Source organism: Crinia signifera, chromosome 9 (genome assembly GCF_055691185.1).
Source record: "Crinia signifera chromosome 9, ASM5569118v1, whole genome shotgun sequence".
NCBI lineage: Eukaryota > Metazoa > Chordata > Amphibia > Anura > Myobatrachidae > Crinia > Crinia signifera.
This window is the reverse complement of record NC_139225.1, coordinates 146,838,627-146,866,059: the sequence shown is the minus strand read 5'-3', so window position 1 is coordinate 146,866,059 and position 27,433 is coordinate 146,838,627. Positions and strand designations below refer to the sequence as shown.

General features: G+C 49.5%; 1 protein-coding gene across 1 annotated transcript; it reads left to right on the top strand.

The window, feature by feature from the left end:
- The first annotated feature begins 1,052 nt into the window (after positions 1–1,052).
- Positions 1,053–22,650, top strand: LOC146036252 (proteasome subunit beta type-7-like). The gene is made up of 8 exons (XM_083160131.1): positions 1,053–1,303; positions 13,907–14,000; positions 14,089–14,186; positions 17,613–17,753; positions 17,889–18,004; positions 20,095–20,153; positions 21,250–21,401; positions 22,257–22,650. Exons 1-8 carry the CDS (start codon positions 1,239–1,241, stop codon positions 22,360–22,362), a joined length of 831 nt encoding a protein of 276 aa, XP_083016257.1. The 5' UTR covers positions 1,053–1,238; the 3' UTR covers positions 22,363–22,650.
- Positions 22,651–27,433: the final 4,783 nt, after the last annotated feature.

The following is a 27,433-nucleotide window of genomic DNA, read 5'->3' as shown; positions in this document are numbered from 1 at the left end:
TGTCCCCTCAGATCCGATGCGCGGTCCCGTGCGCATCGGATCTGCGTCGGGTGGTCGGACCTGCTGCACGTCCGACCACCCGACTTGGGACCTAGTGGGGCGGCGCGGCGGTAGAGGGAGCAGGGGGGGCTGGGGACGCTGCGGGGGACACAGGCAGCATAGAGCCGGGCAGGGGGAGCTGGGAGCTGTCAGTACGGAATAAAAAAAAAAAGCCCATACAATGAATGGGCGGCCTGTGATTGGCTGAGCGCTCTCTCAGCCAGTCAGCAATTGGCTGAGAGAGCGCTCAGCCAATCACAGGCTGCCCATTCATACATAGCAGCAGCGGGGACGGGCAGCGCAGTGGCGGCTATTATATTTTTAAAATACTTGTCAAATGACCGGCCGCTCTCTGATTGGCTGAGAGCTCTCCGGCCAATCAGAGAGAGTCCGGTCATTTGACAAATATTTTAAAAATATAATAGCCGCCACTACGCGTCCCGTCCCCGCTGCTTTTATGTGTAAGTACACTGCCCGGCCAGGTCAGCAGCGCTCACCGCACCCGCCGCCCGCCCCCACCACCGCTGGCCGCCGCTGCCCGCCCCCACCACCGCCGCCGCTGCCCGCCCCCACTACTCCTCACCGCCCTGCAGCTCCCCGGGTTTTTTTTACATGGGATAAATCGCATGTATGGGGGCCTTTACACGTCACTCGCAGCGTAACTATCGAATCAGACTGGTGTGTGTGTGGGGGGGGGGGCGTGCATTCGCCGGGGTGGTACTGACCAGCTCGCTAGGTCCGAATATACACAGCTTAGAGAGCAAGTCTGAATCAGGACCTTTAGATCAATCACAGCGTGCGACGTTGGTTAATTGAATGGCAAAACCTTCACCATCGGATTGGAAACATTGATAGTTGGGGACCATCGGTTTCCGATGGCCAACCATCCCTAGTGCATGGAGGTGAATGATGCTTGCAATATGAGCGATGCTCCCAGCGATGCTGATCTGTGTGTATGAGACAATCATGTGAATGGTAAGAAGATGAAAGTGAAAGCAGAGTGTCGAAGTAACAGGAGGCGGAGGGGGGGAAGGAGTGAGACAGGGTCACAGCACAGGCAGCGAGTGAGCACAGGGTGTGTGAGTGGGCACAGCAGTCAGGTGGGAGCAGCTGGGGGCTATATAGACATAGGAGAGAGAGACGAAAGTGCGGGGAACGCACAACTACTTCATAAGAATCTGTTACCAAGACCAGGACTAATGCTGCCCCGGATCTCCAAATTCCAGCCCCCCCAGGGAGGGTTCAACTTTGAGAACTGCCTGAGGTAAGTGACACCATAGAGTGCATATTACATATTGCAGCTGCATGAAAGCCCCTAACTGTCATTTTCAAACACAGCCTGTAACATGGCAGCTAGGATCTGTTTGACCGGTACGCTATCTCTCTCCACTTTTTCTCTCTACAACTACCTATACACTGCCGCTACTTGAAGTCACCGGCGACCCCCCTCTGGGCAGGATCGCATGCGGTATATTGCATGTGGTATATGGCATGCGGTCCTCTTGCCTGCCCAGCTCAGAAGCAGCGCTGTCTTAACGGCATTGTGGGCACTAGGCATTGCAAAGCAATGCACTGCACCCCCTACTTCCTGCGGTGTGTCTCCACCTCCCATCAGCCACCCAGCTATTAGCAGCTTACAGCCAGTAACTGGAGGCCGGTAGAGAATGTTTCCCGCCAGGTCTGATTTTGTGTTATTCTTAATCACAACAGCCAGGCAGCAATCTGTACCAGCCTCACCAGTAACTCCGGAGGTACCAGCAAACCCCTGCTCGAACGGCCCCTGTAATGGTGGGGCCCTAGGGCAGCTGCCCAGTAAGCTCACGCGTTAAGATGGCCCTGCTCAGGAGCTATCCGAGAGATTGCTTGTGCACCTGGCAGGCACTGGTGCGATGGGCGCGGGACCGCACGGCGCATAGGGACCTGCTGTCAGTCACCTGCAGTTTGAGCCCTTTCCCTGTGATCGATCGCCGCAAATGCAGAAAAAGAGTCTAAATTGCAGGCGAACTGCATAGTGTGTGGGGGCCTTCAGTACGTCTACCATTTATGATGTAAATAACTGAACAGATGGAGCCGCTCCTGGTATGACTATCACCATGTAATAGGTCTGCTGTCCACCAAGAATGGGGCACATGCACATGAGACACTTGCATGTCCCATTCTTGGCAATGGGACAAGCGAGCGTGTCCACCACCCTCTGCTCTCTCTTCTGACACCCCATTCCCTAATACCCTGTCTCAGCCCCTCTGCTCTCTCTCCTGACACCCCATTCCCTAATACCCTGTCCCAGCACCCCCTGCTTTCTCTCCTGACACCCCATTCCCTAATACCCTGTCCCAGCACCCCCTGCTCTCTCCCCTGACACCCCATTCCCTAATACCCTGTCCCAGCACCCCCTGCTTTCTCTCCTGACACCCCATTCCCTCATACCCTGTCCCAACACCCCCTGCTTTCTCTCCTGACACCCCATTCCCTAATACCCTGTCCAACACCCCCTGCTTTCTCTCCTGACACCCCATTCCCTAATACCCTGTCCCAACACCCCATGCTCTCTCTCCTGACACCCCATTCCCTCATACCCTGTCCCAACACCCCCTGCTTTCTCTCCTGACACCCCATTCCCTAATACCCTGTCCCAACACCCCCTGCTCTCTCTCCTGACACCCCATTCCCTCATACCCTGTCCCAACACCTCTGCTCTCTCTCCTGACACCCCATACCCTAATACCCTGTCCAACACCCCCTGCTTTCTCTCCTGACAACCCATTCCCTAATACCCTGTCCCAACACCCCATGCTCTCTCTCCTGACACCCCATTCCCTCATACCCTGTCCCAACACCCCCTGCTTTCTCTCCTGACACCCCATTCCCTCATACCCTGTCCCAACACCCCCTGCTTTCTCTCCTGACAACCCATTCCCTAATACCCTGTCCTAGCACCCCCTGCTTTCTCTCCTGACACCCCATTCCCTAATACCCTGTCCTAGCACCCCCTGCTTTCTCTCCTGACACCCCATTCCCTCATACCCTGTCCCAACACCCCCTGCTTTCTCTCCTGACAACCCATTCCCTAATACCCTGTCCCAGCCCCCCCTGCTTTCTCTCCTGACACCCCATTCCCTAATACCCTGTCCCAGCACCCCCTGCTTTCTCTCCTGACACCCCATTCCCTCATACCCTGTCCCAACACCCCCTGCTTTCTCTCCTGACACCCCATTCCCTCATACCCTGTCCCAACACCCCCTGCTTTCTCTCCTGACACCCCATTCCCTCATACCCTGTCCCAACACCCCCTGCTTTCTCTCCTGACACCCCATTCCCTAATACCCTGTCCCAACACCCCCTGCTTTCTCTCCTGACACCCCATTCCCTAATACCCTGTCCCAACACCCCCTGCTCTCTCTCCTGACACCCCATTCCCTAATACCCTGTCCCAGCAGCCCCTGCTTTCTCTCCTGACACCCCATTCCCTAATACCCTGTCCTAGCACCTCCTGCTCTCTCTCCTGACACCCCATACCCTAATACCCTGTCCCAGCACCCCCTGCTTTCTCTCCTGACACCCCATTCCCTAATACCCTGTCCCAACACCCCCTGCTCTCTCTCCTGACACCCCATTCCCTAATACCCTGTCCCAACACCCCCTGCTCTCTCTCCTGACACCCCATTCTCTAATACCCTGTCCCAGCACCCCCTGCTCTCTCTACTGACACCCCATTCCCTAATACCCTGTCCTAGCACCCCCTGCTCTCTCTCCTGACACCACATTCCCTAATACCCTGTCCCAGCCCCCCTGCTCTCTCTCCTGACACCCCATTCCCTAATACCCTGTCCCAACACCCCCTGCTTTCTCTCCTGACACCCCATTCCCTAATACCCTGTCCCAGCACCCCCTGCTTTCTCTCCTGACACCCCATTCCCTCATACCCTGTCCCAACACCCCCTGCTTTCTCTCCTGACAACCCATTCCCTAATACCCTGTCCCAGCCCCCCCTGCTTTCTCTCCTGACACCCCATTCCCTAATACCCTGTCCCAGCACCCCCTGCTTTCTCTCCTGACACCCCATTCCCTAATACCCTGTCCCAACACCCCCTGCTTTCTCTCCTGACACCCCATTCCCTCATACCCTGTCCCAACACCCCCTGCTTTCTCTCCTGACACCCCATTCCCTCATACCCTGTCCCAACACCCCCTGCTTTCTCTCCTGACACCCCATTCCCTAATACCCTGTCCCAACACCCCCTGCTTTCTCTCCTGACACCCCATTCCCTAATACCCTGTCCCAACACCCCCTGCTCTCTCTCCTGACACCCCATTCCCTAATACCCTGTCCCAGCAGCCCCTGCTTTCTCTCCTGACACCCCATTCCCTAATACCCTGTCCTAGCACCTCCTGCTCTCTCTCCTGACACCCCATACCCTAATACCCTGTCCCAGCACCCCCTGCTTTCTCTCCTGACACCCCATTCCCTAATACCCTGTCCCAACACCCCCTGCTCTCTCTCCTGACACCCCATTCCCTAATACCCTGTCCCAACACCCCTGCTCTCTCTCCTGACACCCCATTCTCTAATACCCTGTCCCAGCACCCCCTGCTCTCTCTATTGACACCCCATTCCCTAATACCCTGTCCTAGCACCCCCTGCTCTCTCTCCTGACACCACATTCCCTAATACCCTGTCCCAGCCCCTCTGCTCTCTCTCCTGACACCCCATTCCCTAATACCCTGTCCCAGCACCCCCTGCTCTCTCCTGACACCCCATTCCCTCATACCCTGTCCCAACACCCCCTGCTTTCTCTCCTGACACCCCATTCCCTAATACCCTGTCCCAACACCCCCTGCTCTCTCTCCTGACACCCCTTTCCCTAATACCCTGTCCCAGCACCCCCTGCTTTCTCTCCTGACACCCCATTCCCTAATACCCTGTCTTAGCACCTCCTGCTCTCTCACCTGACACCCCATTCCCTAACACCCTGTCCCAACACCTCCTGCTCTCTCTCCTGACACCCCATTCCCTAATACCCTGTCCCAGCACCCCTACTTTCTCTCCTGACACCCCATTCCCTAATACCCTGTCCCAACACTCCTGTTCTCTCTCCTGACACCCCATTCCCTAATACCCTGTCCCAACACCCCCTGCTCTCTCTCCTGACACCCCATTCCCTAATACCCTGTCCCAGCCCCTCTGCTCACTCTCCTGACACCCTATTCCCTAATACCCTGTCCCAGCCCCCCTGATCTCTCTAATACCCTGTCCCAACACTTTGTGTTCTCTCTACTGACACCCCATTCCCTAATACCCTGTCCTAGCACCCCCTGCTCTCTCTACTGACACCCCATTCCCTAATACCCTGTCCCAACACCCCTGCTCTCTCTCCTGACACCCAATTCCCTAATACGATGTCCCACCACCCCTGCTTTCTCTCCTGACACCCCATTCCCTAATACCCTGTCCCAACACCCCCTGCTCTCTCTTCTGACACCTCATTCCCTAATCCCCTGTCCCAGTCCCTCTGCTTTCTCTCCTGCTCTCTCTAATACCCTGTACCAACACTTCCTGTCCTCTCTACTGATACCCCATTCCCTAATACCCTGTCCTAGCACCCCTGCTTTCTCTCCTCACACCCCATTCCTTAATACCCTGTCCCAACACCCCCTGCTCTCTCTCCTGACACCCCATTCCCTAATACGATGTCCCACCACCCCTGCTTTCTCTCCTGACACCCCATTCCCTAATACCCTGTCCCAACATCCCCTGCTCTCTCTCTCCTGACACCCCATTCCCTAGTACCTTGTCCCAGCACCCCCTGCTCTCTCTCCTGACACCCCATTCCCTACATTTCAGTGGAACTAAGTGAAAACCGGAATCAGACCGGACCCGGAATGGGTGTCCAGTCTGGGAAGGTGCCTGTGAAAGCTTTCAGGACATTATTTATTTATTTATTAACAGTTTCTTATATAGCGCAGCATATTCCACTGCGCTTTACAATAGGAGAGAGTGATACAACAAACTGGGTATTTACAGACAGTCAAAGGTATGAGGCCCTGCTCGCAGGCCAGGGGTCAGGAGGATGGAAAATGTGAAAAAGAGAGAGATTGGATTTGTGTGGACTGTACAGTGGGGATGTGATTGGATAGGAACGGCATATGAAGGTTATGTGGCTGGTTCAGGAAAAGCTTGTAGGTTTGGAGACTAGAGGAGAGTCTTATTGTGCTTGGGAGGGCATTCCACAGAGTGGACGCAGCCCGAAGAAAGTCCTGCAGTCGGGAATGGGAGCGAGTAATGAGTGGATGAGAGACGCAGATCTTGGGAGGAGCGGAGAGGTCAGGTTGGATGATATTTTGAGATAAGAGAAGAGATGTATGTTGGTGTAGTTTGGTTTATGGCTTTGTGTGTAAGTAAAAGTATTTTGTATTGAATATGGTAGAATACAGGTAACCAGTGAAGTGACTGACAGAGTAGCTTTGCAGATGATGAATGTCTGGTTAGGAAGATTAGCCTCGCAGCTGCATTCATGATGGACTGTAGTGGTGAGAGTCTGTATTGGGGAAGGCCAATAAGGAGACTATTGCAATAATTAATGCATGAGATGATGAGAGCATGGATTAGAGTTGTAGGGGGAAATTTATTAAGAATACAAATACGATTATTCTCAACAGCGATAGAGATATCTGGTTGGTGGAAATATAATGAATTCTGTTAGAAATATTCAGTCGAGGTAGCGTGATGACATCCAATATGAAACAGCAGAAAGGCATTCAGAGACATGGCTCAATACAGATGGGGACAGGTCCGGGGAGGATAGGTAGAGCTGAGTATCATCCGCATACAGATGATACTGAAATCCAAAAGAGCTGATCAGTTTGCCAAGAGATGAGGTATAGATTGAGAAAAGCAGAGGACCTAAGACTGAACACTGAGGTACTCCAACTGACAGAGGTAGTGAAGAGGAAGTAGAATCAGAGAAACAAACTCTAAAAGAGTGGTTGGGTAGGTAGGATGAGAACCAAGAGAGGGCTGTGGGGGAGATTCTCTAAGAATCTCCGCCCCCCTTCGCCGCCCATCGCATATTTAATTATCGCATATGTTGTAACATATGCGATAATTAAGGCAAAGGACAGCTCTTGCATTAAGAGCTTTCCTTTGCGGTGAGAGTCGCCGGGTCCCAGCAGGTCCCGGCGGCTCCCCCCTCCCTCACACACCCGGCGCTGCTGCTGCTGCGCCGGGCTCTCCTCCTCCCTGCACCCGGAAGAGGATCAGTGCAGGGAGGAGGTCACAGGTCCGGGCAGCACAGCTCTGTGCTGCCCGGACACAGGTGAGGGGGGAGGGGGCGATGCGGGGCGGCGGGGGGTGGGCGCGGGACGGCGGAGGGTTGCGGTAGAAGCCCATTGGGGGATGCTTACATCATCCCAAAATGCGGTAAAAACCCGATAACGGGGTTTTTACCGCATTTTTCGCTTAGAGAATCTCCCCCAGAGTCTTTAAGACCTAGGGATTGTAGTGTTTGTATGAGAAGTGTATGGTCAACAGTGTCAAAGAAGAATTAGTAGTGAATAGTGGCCTTTAGACTTAGCAGTGATCAGATCATTCACAACTTTAGACAGAGTTGTCTCTGTGCAGTGTTGTGAACGAAAGCCTGACTGAAGTGGGTCCAATAAGTTGTGAGAGTTAAGAACGTGCGTGAGGCAAGTGTAGGCAAGTCTTTCAAGTAGTTTGGAGGTGCATGGAAGCTGAGAGGTGGGACGGTAGTTTGAGAGACAGCTTGGGTCAGAATTCAGTTTTTTCGGGAATCTGAGTAATAACTGTGTGTTTGAACAATGAAGGAAAGACACCTGTAGAGAAAAAGAGGTTACAGATTTAAGTTAAGGTTGGAATGAGCACAGGAGCCAGGGATTTGCTTATTTGTGAGGGTTTAGGGTCAAGAGGAGAGGAAGTGGAGTGGGAGGAAGAGAAAAGTGCAGATACTTCATCTTCATTCATGGGATCAAATTAAGTAAATGTGTCAGAGAGCTCAGGTAGGGAATTGAGCAGGTTGAAGTTGCTTGAAATGAATAGGTCATGGATGGATGTTAATTTGTTGCCAACAGAGCGTGCATTCCATAACGCACATTTTAGTGATTTGGGGGATGAAGGGAGCCATTTGATGTTTATGAGGTTAGCTGGATTACTATGTTCCTGAGAGTTAGGTGCCTGCGAGCGGGGAAAGCAGCTGGGGCCTGGATTAAGTGAAATGTCACCAGCTAATAGAAGCAGTAGAGAGAGATAGGTGTAGCTGCAGGTGGTTTGTGAATGTTGTTTATGGTGACAGTTTGTGGATGTTATTGTCAATGTAGAGAGATAAATAAAAATGGTACTTATGTAGTAACTGGGCTGCCGATTTTGAAATCGGGTCCATCGCATCGCATCGCACCCGACCATATCGCATGCGATGCGATGCGATGCGATGCGATGGACCCGATTTTTCCATAGGATTCAATGTTAAAATGGACTGAGTCCATTTTAACATGGAATTCAATGGGAAAAAGGGGTCCTTTTCATACCCCTACTATCCAAGTGGGCATGGAGTTGGATATAAACCTGTGGCGAGCGTAGCGAGCCACCGAGCCCGAAGCGTGGCGAGCGTAGCGAGCCCCGCGAGGGGACGCAGAATACCGTCCCCTCGCGGGGCTCGCTTCGCTCGCCACGCTTCGGGCTCGGTGGCTCGCTACGCTCGCCACAGGTTTATATCCAACTCCATGCCCACTTGGATAGTAGGGGTATGAAAAGGACCCCTTTTTCCCATTGAATTCCATGTTAAAATGGACTCAGTCCATTTTAACATTGAATCCTATGGAAAAATCGGGTCATCGCATCGCATCGCATCGCATCGCATCGTATGCGATGCGATATCGCATCGCATCGCATCTGATTGTATGCCTTAACTTAAGGCATACAATCAAAAAATCGGCAGCCCAGATACTACATAAGTACCATAAAAATATCATGAGTGTTGATAAGAGGGGTGTGGATAACTGAGGCAGAAACGTGTATAGAGGGCTGAGCATCAGGGAGAGAGAGGGAAGAGAATGATTTTGAGAGAACCATGCAGAGCAATAATTTGTAGTACATGGTGTATTATATAGCACCAGGCTGAAGGAGCCGGGGCCGGTAATTAAAAATCAGGGAACCCGACAAATAGGGGTTCCCCGATTTTTAACAACCAGCCCCAGGCTCCAGGTCCGGGGCTGGTTCCCAAAATACGGCTATGACTAGGGGTCCCCCATATTTTAAGAACCAGTCCCAGGCACAACCAGCCAGCAGGGTAATGTCACAGCCGGGGGGAGACTTTTTATACAAGTCCCCCCGGCCAAAACATTAACCCCCTGACCGGTCAGCCTGAACACCCAAAACCAGACCGGACAGAGAGCCGCACGGTGTTTGTTTACATCGTGCGGCTTCGCCTCCCGAATGCCGCTATTGGCCGCCTTGCGGCCTAGCGGCCAATCAGGAGCCGCTAGGCCGCAAGGCGGCCAATAGCGGCATTCGGGAGGCGGAGCCGCACGATGTACACAGAGTACCGTGCGGCTCTCTGTCCGGTCTGGTTTCGGGTGTTCGGTTTGTTTTTTTGCCAAGACACTTACCTGGACTACGTCACGCTGGGACAGGTGAGTATGGTTTCCTTCCACAGCTCCACATGGATTTCGTCGGATCCGGACGCCATCGCCGACAGCGATGTCGACTTGAAGAAGGACGTCGACATGGATCCAGAAGACGACACAGGACCAGGGCTACCTACGGAAAGAAGATAGGTAAGTATTAGTATGTGTGGGCTTTGTGTGTATTAAAGTTTTATTTTAAAAGTGTGTCAGTGTGTTTTGTGTACTATTTTTTTAACTGTGGAACTACAAGTGCCAGCGGGCCCTTTAATGCCCAGCAGGCTGGGACTTGTGGTTCTCCAAGTCCCAGCTTGCTGGGGAGGCTTGCTGGCACTTGTAGTGCCACAGTAAAAAACAATAGATTATTCTTTTTTTTACACCATAATCAGCCCGTTGCCCACCGCCCAGGGGCATCGGGGACAGTACCAGGCTTCAGCCTGGTCAGGTAAGTCCTGGAGGGGGGGGACCCCTTCATTGGGGGGGTCCCCACTCCCCCAGGGCCCCTGGCCAGGCTGACCGGTCAGGGGGTTAATGTTTTGGCCGCGGGACCTTATATCATAAGTGTCCCCCGGCTGTGACATTACCCTGCTGGCTGGTTGTGCCTGGGACTGGTTCTTAAAATACGGGGGACCCCTAGTCATTTTGTCCCCCGTATTTTGGAAACCAGCCCCGGACCTGGAGCCTGGGGCTGGTTGTTAAAAATCGGGGAACCCCTATTTGTCGGGTTCCCTGATTTTTAATTACCGGCCCCGGCTCCTTCAGCCTGGTGCTGGTTTCGGCTGTGGGGGGGACCCCACGCTGTTTTTTTTTTCTATTTTTTTACACTGAAGCCTGCACGGATCTGACTGATCCGTACAGGCTTAAAGCAAATAGAACAGGAAAATGGTGTTCTATTTTCCTGTCGTATTTGCGTGGGTGTTTCACACCACTAAGCAGCCGTATTATCAGTACGGCTGCTTAGTAAATCAGAAACCACCATTCTTTTGAATGGTGATTTCTGTCGTATTCTATCGATGGTGTAGGACATTCGTATTTGTAAATACAAATATGAATGTTCCATCTTTAGGACTACGATTTGTTGTATTTTTGGGATTGTAAATCCCGAAAATACAAATTCGTAAAAAAAAGGTGTATTTCTCCCTACGAATACACCTTTTTTCTACGAATCCATTTTGGTAAATGTCCCCCTTTATCACTTCACCGAGCTTAATAAATCTGCCCCACCATTTGAAAACATTCCCTGGCAATGCACTACACTACGGACACTACAAGCTCTAGAATGACAGATATTGATGAATGGAGCCTGTCCGGTCCGGCGTTCCGGGGTGCTGTCAGGTTCCGGTTTTTATCCGTACCCCATCTCAGCTGTATTGTGTACTGAGAACTGTGCTGCCTTTGTTACCTGTGCTCTGCTTTCAGTTCCTGTTATGTTTAGTTCTGTGTACCCGGTATTCTTCTTATATGTGGCCCATGTACGACGCTGACAAGCGCTTGTAGCGCCTTATAAATAAAGTGTAAAACAGAAACGTATCGTTACCTCACGAGCCACTCAGATAAAACTGTACCCGCCATTGCCAATGACTACAGCTCAGGAGCATAATCCAAACATTCAATCCCGCGCGGCACTCGTGATAATAGAGTCCAGGCAATTCGCGTGCCAACAATTCAATGCTTTGAAACACTCGCCTGAGCATGATGTATTGGCGTCACACAGGCCAACCGTGGCGAAGCCCGAAGGGAACCTAGATCACATGATAAAAATGCACCAATGAAAGCGTCCGGTTACTAAGCAACTACAACTCTGTACATGATCCTGCAAACGGCTGTCCGTGTAAGCAAAAGGGAAACTAACTACAAATGAGTTTTCATTCACTGACATATCTATTACATATAGCATCAGCGAGACAAATATAGACATAGAAAAACAAATACTATAAGAAGATGCTAATCTGAAATTATCATATGTATACAGCAAACCGCCCAACTGTCCCGATTATAGCGACACAGTCCCGCTGTTTGGAGACTGTCCCTCTGTCCATCCTGTGGGTGCAGGGACATAACTAGAATGTTGTGGGCCCCATAGCAATATCTTGAAAGCCCCCACAACCTCCCCATTGGCACCAAGGTTTTTTTTTTTTTTTTTCAAAAAAGGGGTTCACATTACACTTCTTCCCCTGTACCCCCAAATTCCATGACACACACCCCAATGTGCTTTCAAATAACATTACACTATCCCTGTACCCCTAATACACATACACCCCACTGTGCCCCCAATACACATACACCCCACTGTGCCCAAATATTAGGGTTACCACCTCATCCCTTTAATTCCGACACATACTAATTACACAGGTTCTGTGGCTGGCTGACTTCATTCCGACACAAAATTAATTACACAGGTTCTGTGGCTGGCTGACTTCATTCCGACACATATTAATTACACAGGTTCTGTGGCTGGCTGACTTCATTCCGACACATATTAATTACACAGGTTCTGTGGCTGGCTGATTTCACCTGGTTTTAAACTGCCACAGAACCTGTGTAATTAATATGTGTCCGGAATTAAAGGGATGAGGTGGTCACCCTACCCAATATACGGGATGCGGTCATTTGGTCTACTGCATTATGGTAGACAGTCATTAGGTCGAATCCATTAGGTCGACATGCTAAAAGGTCGACATGACTCTAGGTCGACATGGGAAAAGGTCGACATGATTCTAGGTCGAAAGGTCATTAGTTCGACAGGTCATTAGTTCGACAAGGTCATTAGTTCGACATTGTCTATGTCGACATTCACAAGGTCGACATGGAGTTTTTCACTGTTTTTTGAGCCAACATGTGCCGACAGGCGGTATTTCATGCCCTACCATCCACTAGGGCGTGGTGGGAGAATAAAATAGTGTGCCGAGCGTAGCGAGGCACCGTGCCCGACGCATAGCGAGCGCAGCGAGCGATGCGAGGGGATGCAGTGCACTTTAAACTGTGTCCATGTCGACTGTGTTGACATTCAGGTAAAAAAAACAGTGAAAAACCCCATGTCGACCTTGTGAATGTCGACATAGACAATGTCGAACTAATGACCTTGTCGAACTAATGACCTGTCGAACTAATGACCTTTCGACCTAGAATCATGTCGACCTTTTCCCATGTCGACCTAGAATCATGTCGACCTTTTAGCATGTCGACCTAATGGATTCGACCTAATGACTTTCTACCATAATGCAATAGACCAAATGATCCCAACCCCAATATACATACACTCCATTGTGCACCCTAAACACATACAACCCACCATGCCCCCAATACACATACAACCCACCATGCCCCCAATACACATTGTGCCGTCAGCCTCTCTTTCCGTCAGGACCAGGTGATTGGGTAGCCAGGAGGAGGAGGGGGACACATGGCAAGCATCCATGGCAATAGCGTTGATGACGATCCCTAGTTCTTAAGGTAGACTTTTCATGCAAGGCCACACCCCTTGCAGTGAAGCCACAACTTTTTTTTGGGAATGGGCCTAGGTACGTGCAAATTTTTTATTCAAAAAAACAATCAAAATTCCATTGGGGGGAAAGTAGAAACTTTTCAACCAGAGGGGAGCAAAATTTCTAGTTATGCCACTGTCTCCCGGAACCCGAAAAGGCAAAAACTGGGGTTGGGACGCAACGCCATGCCACCTCCCACGAGACCATCTTTTTGACGGCACTCGCCCCAGGGCTTTAAGTGCACCGAGTATCAAAGGGTAGAGGCCGCCCCTGTCAGGAGCATTCTAGTAACAGTGTCATGTCATTGAGTAACTGTAATATAACAGAACATTTACTGACGGTCCAGTTGCTTTTGCCGTTTAACCAGAGAACTTGTGAGTTGTAGAAGCTTTTCCGGACACGTTCCAGCTGAATAACCTCCCTTCTGGCTGTCATTATTGGAAAGGTTTAGCAAACGTATTATTGTGCTTTGTAAACTGTTGAGACCTGTTTCTATTAAGAGCAGAGCTCAGTAAATATATTAAAATACTATTCCAGTGAAACCTATACCGCTTCACCACCATGAGATAACGGTGGAGCCTGTATCGGCTAGATCAGCCAATCACAGAGTCTGGTAGGAATGAATGCAATGATCATCTGGATAATATAGATCAGGAGTTTCATTCCATAGACTGCATGTTTGGGTAAACCTTGTACAGCACCGACATATGTGATGACTGCAATGTGTACACGTCTATTGTCATTCGCAGAAATAACAAGCTAGAGGCGCAGGATTCAACCTCTGCCCCAAAACCCCCCAAAGCACGCAAGACGGGGACCACCATTGCCGGGATCATATATCAGGTATGGCGGGGACTGCAGGATGGGGGCATTGTCCCAGGACTGGACGTTTGCGTTGCAGGACTAAAATAATCTGTGGTTGAATTTACAGGACGGCGTCATTCTTGGAGCGGACAGGAGAGCCACCGATGACATGGTTGTGGCGGATAAAAACTGTGCCAAGATTCATTACATCACAGACAATATATAGTAAGAGAGGTGTTTATTACATCGGCTGCCCTGCTGTTTTCTTGTCCGACCTGTGTATAGTTCACATTTACTAAAGGAATCCAAAACTTTCTCATCACACCTGGTGGATTCAGATCTGGAGCCAGATGCACAAAGCTTCAAAAGTGATAAAACGGAGAGTGATAAACAACCAATCAGCTCCTGTCTGACATTTTTCAAACACAGTCTGTGACATGGCTGGTTGTTTATCACTCTCCAGTTTATCACTTTTGAAGCTTAGTGAATCTGATCCCACTCTCACAGTGATACACTGCACATGCGCACGGCCTGCAACATGCATGCACAAGGCCCTGTGATGAAAGCCTGCTACTTTTTTTCATCCCTGGCTGTTTGCAAGGTGATTGACAGGAAGTAGGTGGCATGGGGTGGTAACTGTCCAGTTCAGGGGAGTGGCAAAAGTTTTAGTGGAGGGTGAGTGACATCAGCAATAGGCCGCAGTAATGGTGCCCATACACTCGTGCGATCGGATGCAATGCGACTTCACATCCGATGGCATTGTAAGTGCTTTTTCCAGCACCTGATGTCGCATGCCACCTATTGCATGCGACTGTCCTAATACCATCTCCTTTTTGGATTCTTCTGAATCCACCGCCAATAATTAAGTGCAGGTGTTCAGCTTTTCATCCGACTTCCTTTATCACCACACTGACCTGGTGGCGATTCCCTGTTTCTTTACATTTTCAATTCGGTCTATTCATTTAAAATTTCATGGTGAGACTTTAACCATAATTTGAGAATTTATGGTTAAATAATCAATTTATGGTTAAAGTCTGACCATGAAATTTTAAACGAATAGACCGAATATAATATTTAAAGAAACCCCTATATTTGCATATAGGGCATCGGCCAGTGGCGTAACTATCAAAACCGTACCCCCCCCCCCCCCCCCGCTGAATTTCGGCAGGGCCCCCCCCCCCCCAGTAAACAAACCCCCTCCGCCGCCCATGCCCCCGTTCCTTACTTTCTGCTGTCCTTCAGTGGCAGGGACACGCAGCCGGCTCCCCTCCTGGCTTCTGCTGGTATGAAAAAAGGACCATACCAAAATGTCCGCCCCCATACAACAGACAGTTTCAGAGAAACTGGAAATGAGACATTTTATGATGATGATTAATTTCAGCAGAAGCCAGAGGGGGGGGGGAGCTGGCTGCGGGTCCCTGGCACTGAAGGACAACGGAATGTAAGGCACGGGGGCATGGGCTGCGGTGGTGGCGGCTGGGGGCGGGGAGAGGGGGGGTGTTTGTTTGGCATTACTATAGCCCCGCAGACCCCCGGCGCCCGCACTTACACAGCGCCCTCTATTGAGCTATTGTTACGCCACTGGCATCGCCACCAGGTCAGTGTGGTGATAAAGGACGTCGGATGAATATCGGAACACCTGCATTAGAGAAATTATTGGCGGTGGTCAGAAGAATCCAAAAAGGAGATTTGATCTGGACAGCGCTTGTTGTATATCTCACTATTGTGTAATTCTATTGTTGTTAAGAGATCTGTTGGCTCAGAGATACACGCCATAGCTGCAGTCATATTGAGCGCTATTGTTTACTGGTAAACCATTGTTTGCATGTTTTTAAAATTCTGCTGCTCACCACTGGCTACCACCGCCCGCCAGCCCTCCTGCCAATTCGATAAATATTATGTGCAGCACATAATATCTATTGACATGCCATTCGACCAGAGGGTCCGCGCAGAGACACATTCGATGTGCATACAATCTTTTGATTTATCGCCGTAGTGTATGGGCACCATAAATCCCTGGCTACTCTGAGCCCGCGATGACTGGTGCCCGGTGTAAAAATCATTCTATGGCCAGTGCCGTCTTTCCCATTGGGCACGATGGGCAGTTTCCCTGGGGCCCTAGGACCTAGGGGCCCAGCCAATGGGAAAGACGGCGGCCGGGTGGCGGGTATCCTATCATCCTAGCTGGGGAATCCGGGCTGGGGGTGCGGCGGCGGTGGCTAAGAGCCTAAAGCGGTGAAGTGATATTTGCCGGTGTGGCGGAAAGCACTGTTGAAGTTGAAAAGACTGGCTGGACACTGATTGGCTGAATTCAGCCAATCAGCGTCCGGCCAGTCTTTTCAAATGCAACAGCTCTTCCTGCCCCGCTGGCAAATAGCGCTATAAGCTCCCAGCCGCCGCTGCCTGGATCTCCGCTACTGGCTCACTCACCCACCTACCTATGTGCAGCAGCGGGAATCTGGGCAGCGGCGGCTAGGAGCTTATAGCGCTATATGACGGCACTGCCGATGGGGCACACCCTGCAGGCGGGGCTGGTACCCAGCAGCAGCAGCAGCCGGGTACGTTGTATCACTGACCAGCGCAGATCGCACACAGCTGCTGCCTGATCTGTCACTGTGGACCCAGCAGCTGGTGCTTCACCCCCAGCTGATGATCGGAAGCTGACTGGAGATCGCTGCTGCACAGAGCCAGTAAAGGCCAATAAAACTCTAGCATGTATTAAAAGGGGCATGGAAACTAGGGATTCAAAAGTAATTATGCCTCTGTACAAATCATTGGTTAGACCGCACCTGGAATACGGAGTACAATTCTGGGCCCCATGCTATAAAAAGGACATCATAGAATTAGAAAAAATCCAAAGAAGAGCAACAAAGCTTATTAGGGAAATGGAGAATTTAAGCTACGAGGAAAGATTAAGCAATCTGGAACTATTTACACTAGAGAAAAGACGTTTAAGGGGGAACATGCTCAATATGTATAAATACATTAGGGGCCAATATAAGGAACTGTCAAACACCCTTTTTTCTGCTAGACAGGAATCTAGGACAAGAGGGCACGAGTTTAGATTAGAAGAAAAAAGATTTTGTTCATCCATAAGAAAAAAATTCTTTACGGTCAGAGCAGTCAAACTTTGGAACTCTCTTCCTGGAGAACTGGTGTCGGCAGACACTATAAATACGTTTAAAATAAGGTTGGATAAACATTTATTGGTTAAAAACATCCATGGGTACGAATAAGTAACAATCTGTCTTTAAAATATCGGAACATACTATACAACAAGGGATAAGCTACTATAAACATAGGTTGAACTAGATGGACGCAAGTCTTTATTCAGCCTCACTTACTATGTAACTATGTAAGAGCCAGAGGTGAGGGTTGGGGGAGGTGACTGAGGGGGGGGGGGGGGGGGTCCAGTGAATGACTTTGCCCAGGGGCCCTTACTAATGTTAAGACAGCCCTGTCTATGGCGAGTGGCTTATGAATGGTTATGGACATATTTGCACAGCTGCAGGTTTGCCACCGTACACATTCATTCGCATTAGTTCACAAGGCGGGATTTCACTCTGGTGGGTGGCGTCTACCTGCGAATTTGCGGCCGTGCGATCGGGTCCGAATAACCCCCTGTCACTTTTTTCTGTCCCCCCCCCCCAGTTGCTGTGGAGCTGGCGTTGCCGCTGACGCAGAGTATGTGACCCAACTCCTGTCCTCCAACCTGGCTATGCATTCAATGTCTACAGGACGAGAGGCACGCGTGTGCACCGCTAACCGCATGCTGAAACAGCTGCTCTACAGGTGGGACATTTGCGGTTTATGGAATCGTTATACATGACATCATACACGGAATCATTATATATGACATCATACATGGAATCATTCTCAGTTTCTGGTATAAAACCTGTCACGGTTTCATGTTGTTTCGCTTCACAGATACCAAGGTCACATCGGGGCTTCCATTATCATCGGAGGGACCGACCTTCGCGGCCCCCATCTCTACAGTGTCTTTCCACATGGATCTACAGACACCATTCCATTCACGGCTCTGGGTGAGGGGCAGCACTTCTATCGTCATGATATTATTATGTTCTGGTTTACTGCCCCATTCTGCTCTACACAATTACCTCATACACCAGCGGAGGCAGCCATTGTGTGAGCTGAACCAGGAAGTTCAACTGATTGGTTGTATTTTTAAAATGGCTACCTCAATAGTGAGCAAGGCATGATTCCCAGGGTAAAAGGGTGGGGGCATGCCCGTAGCACACTTGGGACGTGGGTGTTATTTTTATTTGAAAAAAACTTTTTTAAATCTTGCTCGCTGTGGCTATACCCGATGCTTAACAGGAAGAGGCATAAATTCAACAAGGAAATATTATTTCCTCATGTTTCCCCAAATCTCCAATCCAGCAGGGACAGAAGCCTCCACCAGCCCCGAGCTGGGGGTCCTCACCCCTTCCTGACTGGTCTTTGGAAGTTTATGATTGAGGGCCCTCGACAACCCCGTTAGCAGGGTGATAAAAGCCCAGTCTAGAAGAGTAGTCCTTGTTCAGGTCCATTACAGGCATCACCAGACCCGCTGCATTACAGGGGGAGCGCGGGTGAGATTTCTCTCAGAGCTCACCTACAGCCATCCAAACCAAGGGCCTAATACAGACCTGATTGCGGGGAATATTTTGTTGGCAAATGGGCAAAACCATGCTGCACTGCAGGTGAGGCAGATGTAACATGTGCAGAGAGAGTTAGATTTGGCAGATCATAGTATATGGAACCACCTACTGATATGTAACCTACCCCCTTACATCCCTCTACCAATCAGATGCATGCTATATCCTAGTGACGGTGAGCTGATTGATTGGCTTATTTTTTTTTTCCTTGGACAAGTTCAAAGGTACTCTTTACCTATCACGGCGCCCATCGCGGGCGACCGACGCGATGCCCGCGATTTCCCATTGAAACCCATGTTAAACATGGAAATCGCGTCGGTCGCGTCGCGGCCGGCCATAAATGTACCCGCGATGCCCGCGACGCGATGCACCCGATTTCCCATAGGAATCAATGTTAAATGGCCCGACCGACGCGATTTTACTGTTAAATGCCTCAATGGACCCGATGTGGCCATAGGAAACAATGTTAAATGGGCCACAGAGGCCAAATAGGCAACCTTGACTGGGAAATGGCCCCCCCCAATTGTTACCGCCACCCCACGATCAACGTCAACCCGAAGCGTGGCGACCGCAGCGAGCCCGCAAGGGGCGGTGGTACGCGTCCTCCGACCTTTTCATGCCCTACTATCCACGTCGGCGTGGAGTTGAGAATAGAATAGTGTGGCGAGCGCAGCGAGCCACCGAGCCCGAAGCGTGGCGAGCGCAGCGAGCCCCGCGAGGGGACGCGGATACCTTCACAGGTAAACGCGTCCCCTCGCGGGCTTCACAGGTGTCCGCGTCGCCACGGACACCTGTGAAGCCCGCGAGGGGACGCGTATAACTGTGAAGGTATCCGCGTCCCCTCGCGGGGCTCGCTGCGCTCGCCACGCTTCGGGCTCGGTGGCTCGCTGCGCTCGCCACACTATTCTATTCTCAACTCCACGCCGACGTGGATAGTAGGGCATGAAAAGGTCGGAGGACGCGTACCGCCGCCGCTCGCCACGCTTCGGGTTGACGTTGATCATGGGGTGGCGTAAACAATTGGGGGGGGCCATTTCAGAGTTCAGGGTAAGTATTTGGGCTCTAAGGCCCATTTAACATTGTTTCCTATGGTTAAATCGGGTCCATTCAGCCATTTAACATGAAAATCGTGTCCATCGGGCCTTTTAACATTGATTCCTATGGCAAATCGTGGGCATCGCGTCGCGGCCATCGTGTGCACATTTATGGCCGGCCGCGACGCGACCGACGCGATGTCCATGTTTAACATGGTTTTCAATGGGAAATCGTGGACATCGCGTCGGTCACGTCGCGTCCGGGCATCTTTAGCCCGCATACGACGCGACCGACGCGATTTTTTACCTCACGATGCCCACGATCAAGATCGTGGGCGCCGTGCTAGGTAAAGAGTACCAGTTCAAATTAGCTGACAGGGACGCTGAATATTCCTTCCAATCAGCGTGCATGCCATACACAACATGTTCTTCTTCTTCTAGGATCGGGTTCAAGTGCAGCTATTGCAGTCTTAGAAGATCGGTTCAAACCCAACATGGCGGTAAGATATTAGACTTTTCCCTGTGTATAACTGCAATGTAAAGGGGAGATTTGCTTCATGTTGCTCTATTGATTCTCTGGGGGAAATGTACTAAAGGAAATTTGTAAAAAATAGGTGTATTTGTATCCAGAAATACACTTATTTTTGACATTTACTATCCTGAAAATATGGCAATTCGTATTCGTATTGATGTGCTATCAATACGAATATGAATTGCCGTATTTTCGGGATAGTAAATGTCAAAAATAAGTGTATTTCTGGATACAAATACACCTATTTTTTACAAATTTCCTTTAGTAAATTTCCCCCTCTATCTCTGTATCTATTACTAATAAGTGATCTTGTTATCATGGTGGTCCAAGAGTTACCCCATATTCCCTTATTGCTAATCCTGCCAATTTGGCCTGGCAATCCATGTACAGTACATCTGCTGCAATTGTTCCTTTTGCAGTCGCAGGGACTGCGATAGTGCCCAATATATCACGCTCCGGAGAGCTCGAATTTACCATGGCCATAATTAGGGTTTTTCTACCCAAAGAACCGATGAATGTTTTGAAAATTGTTAATCAACCGCATGCTGTATATAAATCCTTGTCTTTTACCAATTGTGGGAGTCTCACACTAGATAACCCTTCTTCTAATCAGTGAGGTACAGTTGTTACTAAGGGGCCCATTTACCATTAAATATTTGCGGCTTATTCCCCAAAAAAAAACATATTTGGGGGTAACTGCAAATATTAATATATCCCCCACATGTATCACAGAGGGATGCCAGCAGGTGTCTCTGATATCTGCTGCGGTTGCGCTCTTCCTGCCGGCATGGAGGATGCGATGCTGCCAGACTACCAACTACTGGAATGCAAAGATTGGCCCCTGCAGCCAGCGCCATCTGAAGATTGCATTAGTCCGCTGCAGCCTACGGGCTAAACAATACAATATTAGCCAGGAGAGGGTTCCCCTGAAACCCTCTCCAGCAATGGCTTCTGTGCCTTCAGTACCACACTGAGAACATCGCAGCGTAATTTCGCCATCGTCGTTGTATTTGGAGGAACCTGTAATTATCCTGTTCTTACATGCCCTCTGCTCCCCCGCACAGCTGGAGGAAGGGAAGCAGCTGGTGACGGACGCCATAACTGCCGGCATCATGGGTGACCTTGGATCCGGCAGTGGAGTGGATCTATGCGTAATCACACGCGGGAGAGCACAAGTGCTGAGAGGTTACACGCAAACTGAGACCAAGGGGAAAAGGTAACGGCCTCCGTGTGCCACCAGCTGTCACATGTACCCGTCTCTCTGTACAGGAATGAGCATCCTTACACCCAATAGTATACAGCTATCATTCTGCCATGTATCCTCTGACCCCTGCGCAGCGCCATTGGTGGTGGAAATCTAATTTGCGGTTTGGCAAAGGAATATCAGCGGCAGTGATAAAACCAACCATTGGGGGGGTGGGTATTCTATGTAAGCCTAAAACACTCAGTGAGCCATTGACTGTCAACCCAGACACTGCCTATTTTTCAATCCACACCCGAGTAGTTGCTATGGGCAACATCGCTTCTTTAATTTTTAAAAGATTTAGTACATTCACCTGTAAGTGTCTGTGAACACAACTGCGTCATTTGCTATGTATCACTTTACAGAATGCACCTGATAGATGTGATCCACCTCAAAGCTGATTGGTTGCTATCATTTACAATGCGCACACAATTTTTGCCCTAATATAGTTCCCTGGTTTTACACCTGTGTACCCCTGCAATATATAAATTGGAGAACTGGGACCAATACTGCACCTATACTTCAGTTTTCTAGAAACTCATTAACGTCCCCCCCCCCCCATGCCTGCACGAAGGGCGACATGCAGTGACAGCTCCAGAGGAGGGTCTGCCGCACAGTTACAAATTCAAATTAGGGAGCCACACCCACTGCCAGTGAGTCATATTGGAATGACAGTTGGTGGCAGTGGGTACTGTCTACCTTTTACTTGTTGACTTGTCCCTGTGTGTGTATATATATATATATATATATATATATATATATGTTACACATCACGTACATCGGTATACTGTACATGAGTCTATATCGCGCTTCTTCCTGTCATTCCAGGTCGGCATCATATCGTTATCCGTTGGGCACTACAGCCATACTGCGCGAAAGCATAACCCAGTTTGACCTGGTGGAAGAGACTGTACAACTCATGGACACAGAGTAAACAGACTGGAACACACACAGGACCGTTATATTCTGTAAAATGCAAATGAGCAATAACTCAGAGCAGCCAATGAGAGTTTAGTTTTTATTGATCTAATGTATGTCAGATAATGAGAGCTAACTGCTGATTGGGTGCCACATATTTGTGCTTTGTTAGCAAATACAATTCTCTTGGTAGAATGTTCTGTCAAAATGATTCAGAAGACAATTAAATCACCCTAACTGGCCCAAAACTAAATGATAGTGGGCCAAATGCAATAAGCTTTAAAAGTGATAAAATGAAGAGTGATAAACAACCAACCAATCAGCTCCTGTCTGACATTTTTCAAACATAGTCTGTGGCATGGCAGGCAGGAGCTTATTGGCTGGCTGTTTATCACTCTCCATTTTATCACTTTTGAAAGTGTCAGATGTCTCAATTAGGGATGGCCATCTTTGCCATTGCCATCGATGGTTGCCATCGATGGCAATTCTGCAACTGGCCAGCGATAGTGCTAAACAATGCTATGGATGACCATCGATATTTTTACATATCGATGGTCATCCATTGTGTTTGATTGATTGGCCTGTGGGCCAATCAAAACACAGGGGTGGGGCTTTGTGGGTGTTGGGGGCGGAGCTATGCTCTGTGTCCCGGCACTTTGAAAAAAAAAAGCAAAACGTTGTTTTGCTGTTCCATCGATGGAGGGAAACCATCTGGTTCTCCTCCATCGATGGCTAAAGTATTCGACATCGGCCATGAACCATCGATGATTTCGAATCATCGATGGTCGATGGCCATCCCTAGTCTCAATATCCATGCACCATGTCATACAACTAGCCGTAACAGTGCATACTATTAATTGCTACAAGAATTGTTATGCTTATTGCTGATGTGTCGCTTTTCTTGTGCCGTTGTTGTCGTTTATCTGCTTATGTTAATAAAAAATATTCCCGCAAATATAATGGTACCCAGAATTTTTTTTTATTGTGTATGACATGAAGTTTTTTTGTTGTGACGCCTGACAAATACATTCATATAAAAAACAGCTTTAGAAATGTTCTTGGGAGAAGATGTATCAAGTTTTTGTAAAGTGGAGATGTTTTCCAAAGCAACCAATCAGCTTCTCCGGTAAGTGCCATTTGTCTACAGTAGCGCTGTCTTTGAAATGACAGTAGCTGATTGGTTACTTTGGTCAACTCCTCCACTTGATGCCTTTCCAAGGCTTGATACGTCCTCATTGTCTTTAACATGACTTTAGAACACACTACTGGTGAAGCCATACAGTATGTACCGTGTAGGCAGATGTCGACACTCCAGTATTATGTAGGAAAATGTGAGTGTAATTATAGATATTAGAATTTGGATAGGCCTACAAAGCCCTCAGCCACTGGGTTTCCCCCTACATTACCAGCCGTGCCCTAATGACCTCTTCCTACTCATGACTTCAGGACTCCTCCTGTGCTGCGCCTAACCTCTGCAATTCCACCTGCCAGTCCATCTGGAACGTCACTTGTGGATTATTCTTCTCTGGACAGATGATGATCTCAGTCAGTATTTACTATTCACATGGTCCGGAAGATGCCTGTTTGTGAAATAATGGTAACCATTGTCATCATCATCATGTAGCAGAGGTTTACCCAGATAATACAGGCTAAAATTCCCATATACAAAATTCCCGAAACTGAAATAGTCCAAAAACAGTATGTTTTCTAGAGCCGTGACAAGTCATCGGAGTTGTTCATTTGCTCCCATTCTGACCCTATTATCTACAGCGCTGTTGGATCCTTTAGCAGGCTCCCTCTTCCCAGGTTCCCATGGTGGCTCTGTGAGGTGACATTCCTGCCTGCTCTCCACTTCAGCAGATTCTCTGCATGATCTTCAGTCTCTGCAGCCTCCCAGTGACTCATCAGCTCCCTTGTGTCTCACCAGCCCCCTTCTGTATTTTTAGCCCATCATTTACTGACTAGCTCCACCACCTTTGTGTCTATCCAGCAACCTTCAGTCTCTTCAGCCTCCTGATGACTCACCAGCCTATTCAGCCCATCATCTACTCACCAGTTCCAGCTCATTTGTGTCTCTCCAGCCACCTGGTGATTCAGCAGTACCATTGTGTCTTCAGCATTTCATTGACTAACCAGCTCCAGCTCCCTTGTGTCTCACCAGCCCCCTTCTGTATCTTCAGCTCCCTTGTGTCTCACCAGCCCCCTTCTGTATTTTTAGCCCATCATTTACTGACTAGCTCCACCACCTTTGTGTCTATCCAGCAACCTTCAGTCTCTTCAGCCTCCTGATGACTCACCAGCCTATTCAGCCCATCATCTACTCACCAGTTCCAGCTCATTTGTGTCTCTCCAGCCACCTGGTGATTCAGCAGTACCATTGTGTCTTCAGCATTTCATTGACTAACCAGCTCCAGCTCCCTTGTGTCTCACCAGCCCCCTTCTGTATCTTCAGCTCCCTTGTGTCTCACCAGCCCCCTTCTGTATTTTTAGCCCATCATTTACTGACTAGCTCCACCACCTTTGTGTCTATCCAGCAACCTTCAGTCTCTTCAGCCTCCTGATTACTCACCAGCCTATTCAGCCCATCATCTACTCACCAGTTCCAGTTCATTTGTGTCTCTCCAGCCACCTGGTGATTCAGCAGTACCATTGTGTCTTCAGCATTTCATTGACTAACCAGCTCCAGCTCCCTTGTGTCTCACCAGCCCCCTTCTGTATCTTCAGCCCATCATTTACTGACTAGCTCCACCACCTTTGTGTCTATCCTGCAACCTCCAGTCTCTCAAGGATCCTGATGACTCACCAGCCCCTTCTGTATCTTCAGCCCATCATTTCCTGACTAGCTCCAGCTCCTTTGTGTCTATCCAGCCACCTTCAGTCTCTCCAGCCGCCTGGTGATTCACCAGCTCCATTGTGTCTCTTCAGCCCCCTTCTGTATCTTTAGCCCATCATTCACTGACTAGCTCCACCACCTTTGTGTCTATCCAGCAACCTTCAGTCTCTCCAGCCTCCTGGTGACTCACCAGCCCCTTCTGTATCTTCAGCCCATCATTTACTGACTAGCTCCACCACCTTTGTGTCTATCCTGCAACCTCCAGTCTCTCAAGGATCCTGATGACTCACCAGCCCCTTCTGTAGCTTCAGCCCATCATTTACTCACCAATTCCAGCTTCTTTGTGTATATCCAGCCACCTTCAGTCTCTCCAGCCACCTGGTGATTCACCAGCTCCATTGTGTCTCTTCAGCCACCTTCTGTATCTTCAGCCCATCATTTACTGACTAGCTCCACCACCTTTGTGTCTATCCAGTCACCTTCAGTCTCTCCAGCCACCTGGTGAATCACCAGCACCCTTGTGTCTCTCCAGCCCCCTTCTGTATCTTCAGCCCTCCATTGACTCACCAGCTCCATCTCCCTTATGTCTCTCCATCCCCCTTCTGTATCTTCAGCCCATCATTTACTCACCAGTTCCAGCTTCTTTGTGTCTATCCAGCCACCTTCAGTCTCTCCAACCACCTGGTGATTCGCCAGCTCCCTTGTATCTCTCCAGCCCCTTTCTGTATCTTTATCCCTCCATTGACTCACCAGCTCCAGCTCACTTAGGTCTCACCAGCCCCCTTCTGTATCTTCAGCCCATCATTTACTGACTAGCTCCACCACCTTCGTGTCTATCCAGGATCCTGATGACTCACCAGCCCCTTCTGTATTTTCAGCCCATCATTTTCTCACCAGTTCCAGCTCCTTTGTGTCTATCCAGCCACCCTCAGTCTCTCCAGCTGCCTGGTAATTCACCAGCTCCCTTGTGTTTCTCCAGCCCCCTTCTGTATCTTCAGCCCTCCATTGACTCACCAGCTCCAGCTACCTTGTGTCTCGAGTCTCCAGTCCCCTTCTGTATCTTCAGTGCCCAATAACCTGTGGAGTTCATTGGTGACTCCGTGTAATGGGACAGTATGGTAAGCCTAGCTAAAGATGGCATTGCCCACAATGTATTGCATTCAACAGATCTGTGCATAAGCAGTGATTGGCCAAACCTCCATTAGCTGCGTTCTTGGAGGTTTGAACGCAAAACCGGCATCGATGCTTCCAGCCCCTATGCCATTATACCATCCAATGCCATATCCTATGTCACACTGTCCTATACCATACCATCCTACATCACACCGTCCTAGGCCATACCATCCAATGTCACCCGTCCTACACCACACTGTTCTATGCCACACTGTCATAGGCCAAAATCCAAAAACCATACCTCCTCTGCATAGTCGGGACAATTGCGCGAGCCGTAGACCTTAGGGGGCGTAGCCACACAACTAGAGGGCATGTCCTATAATTGTGGATCTTTCAGCTAGGCCACGTCCCGGGTTTACTCCTGTGGGGCGTGGCCAGAGCTCTAGGAGCTGCTGGCCATGCCCTCTGTCTTTCTGTCTTTAGTGAATAGATGCATCATTTTCTCCCATGGACCCCCTACCGAGGGGCTTCAAGGGAAACTGGCCACATTCCGGGAAGATTTCCCCCCTTTTCCGGGGGCCTGGGAGGGGGACACAATTTCCGGGACCCTCCCGGCCATTTTGGGAGGGTAAGCAACCCTGCATTATGAAGCTTGATACATCTTGCCCTAAGTGGTAAATATACTAAAATTCAAAGAATTAAAAGAGGTGATGTTGCCAATAGCAACCCATCAGATTATGTCTTTCATTTTGTAGGATGCAATAGAGAAATGATAGACAGATTGGTTGCTAGTGACAACATCACTTTCAAAAAACATATTTGGAAGCTTTACTAAATTTACCCCGGAAACTAAATGCATGCTGTAATGTAATACTATACTACAAGCATCACGTGCAGCGAGGGTGTCGTCCACTCACAACCCCCAAATTCCAACTCTAGTTTTCCTTTTACTTTACTCATTGCTCGAGTCGCGAATGTTTGTGCAATAACCCCGCTGCAATCAAGTTCATTGAAGGGGAAAAAAAAATCAGCGCCTCTCCCATTGGTTCCCTGCCTGCGGGCCCCGCCCCGCTTCGATGACGGACAGCTCGGCCACTCAGAGCGTGTTGTGGGCGGATGCTTATATTCAAAGTGAGCAGCG

Excerpts from the sequence above, each read along its gene's own strand:
- LOC146036252 (XM_083160131.1), top strand. The coding sequence starts at position 1,239 with ATGCTGCCCCGGATCTCCAAATTCCAGCCCCCCCAGGGAGGGTTCAAC. Across the intron at positions 20,154-21,249 it reads GGTTCAAACCCAACATGGCG|CTGGAGGAAGGGAAGCAGCT; the intron begins GTAAGATATTAG and ends TCCCCCGCACAG. Across the intron at positions 21,402-22,256 it reads ACTGAGACCAAGGGGAAAAG|GTCGGCATCATATCGTTATC; the intron begins GTAACGGCCTCC and ends CTGTCATTCCAG.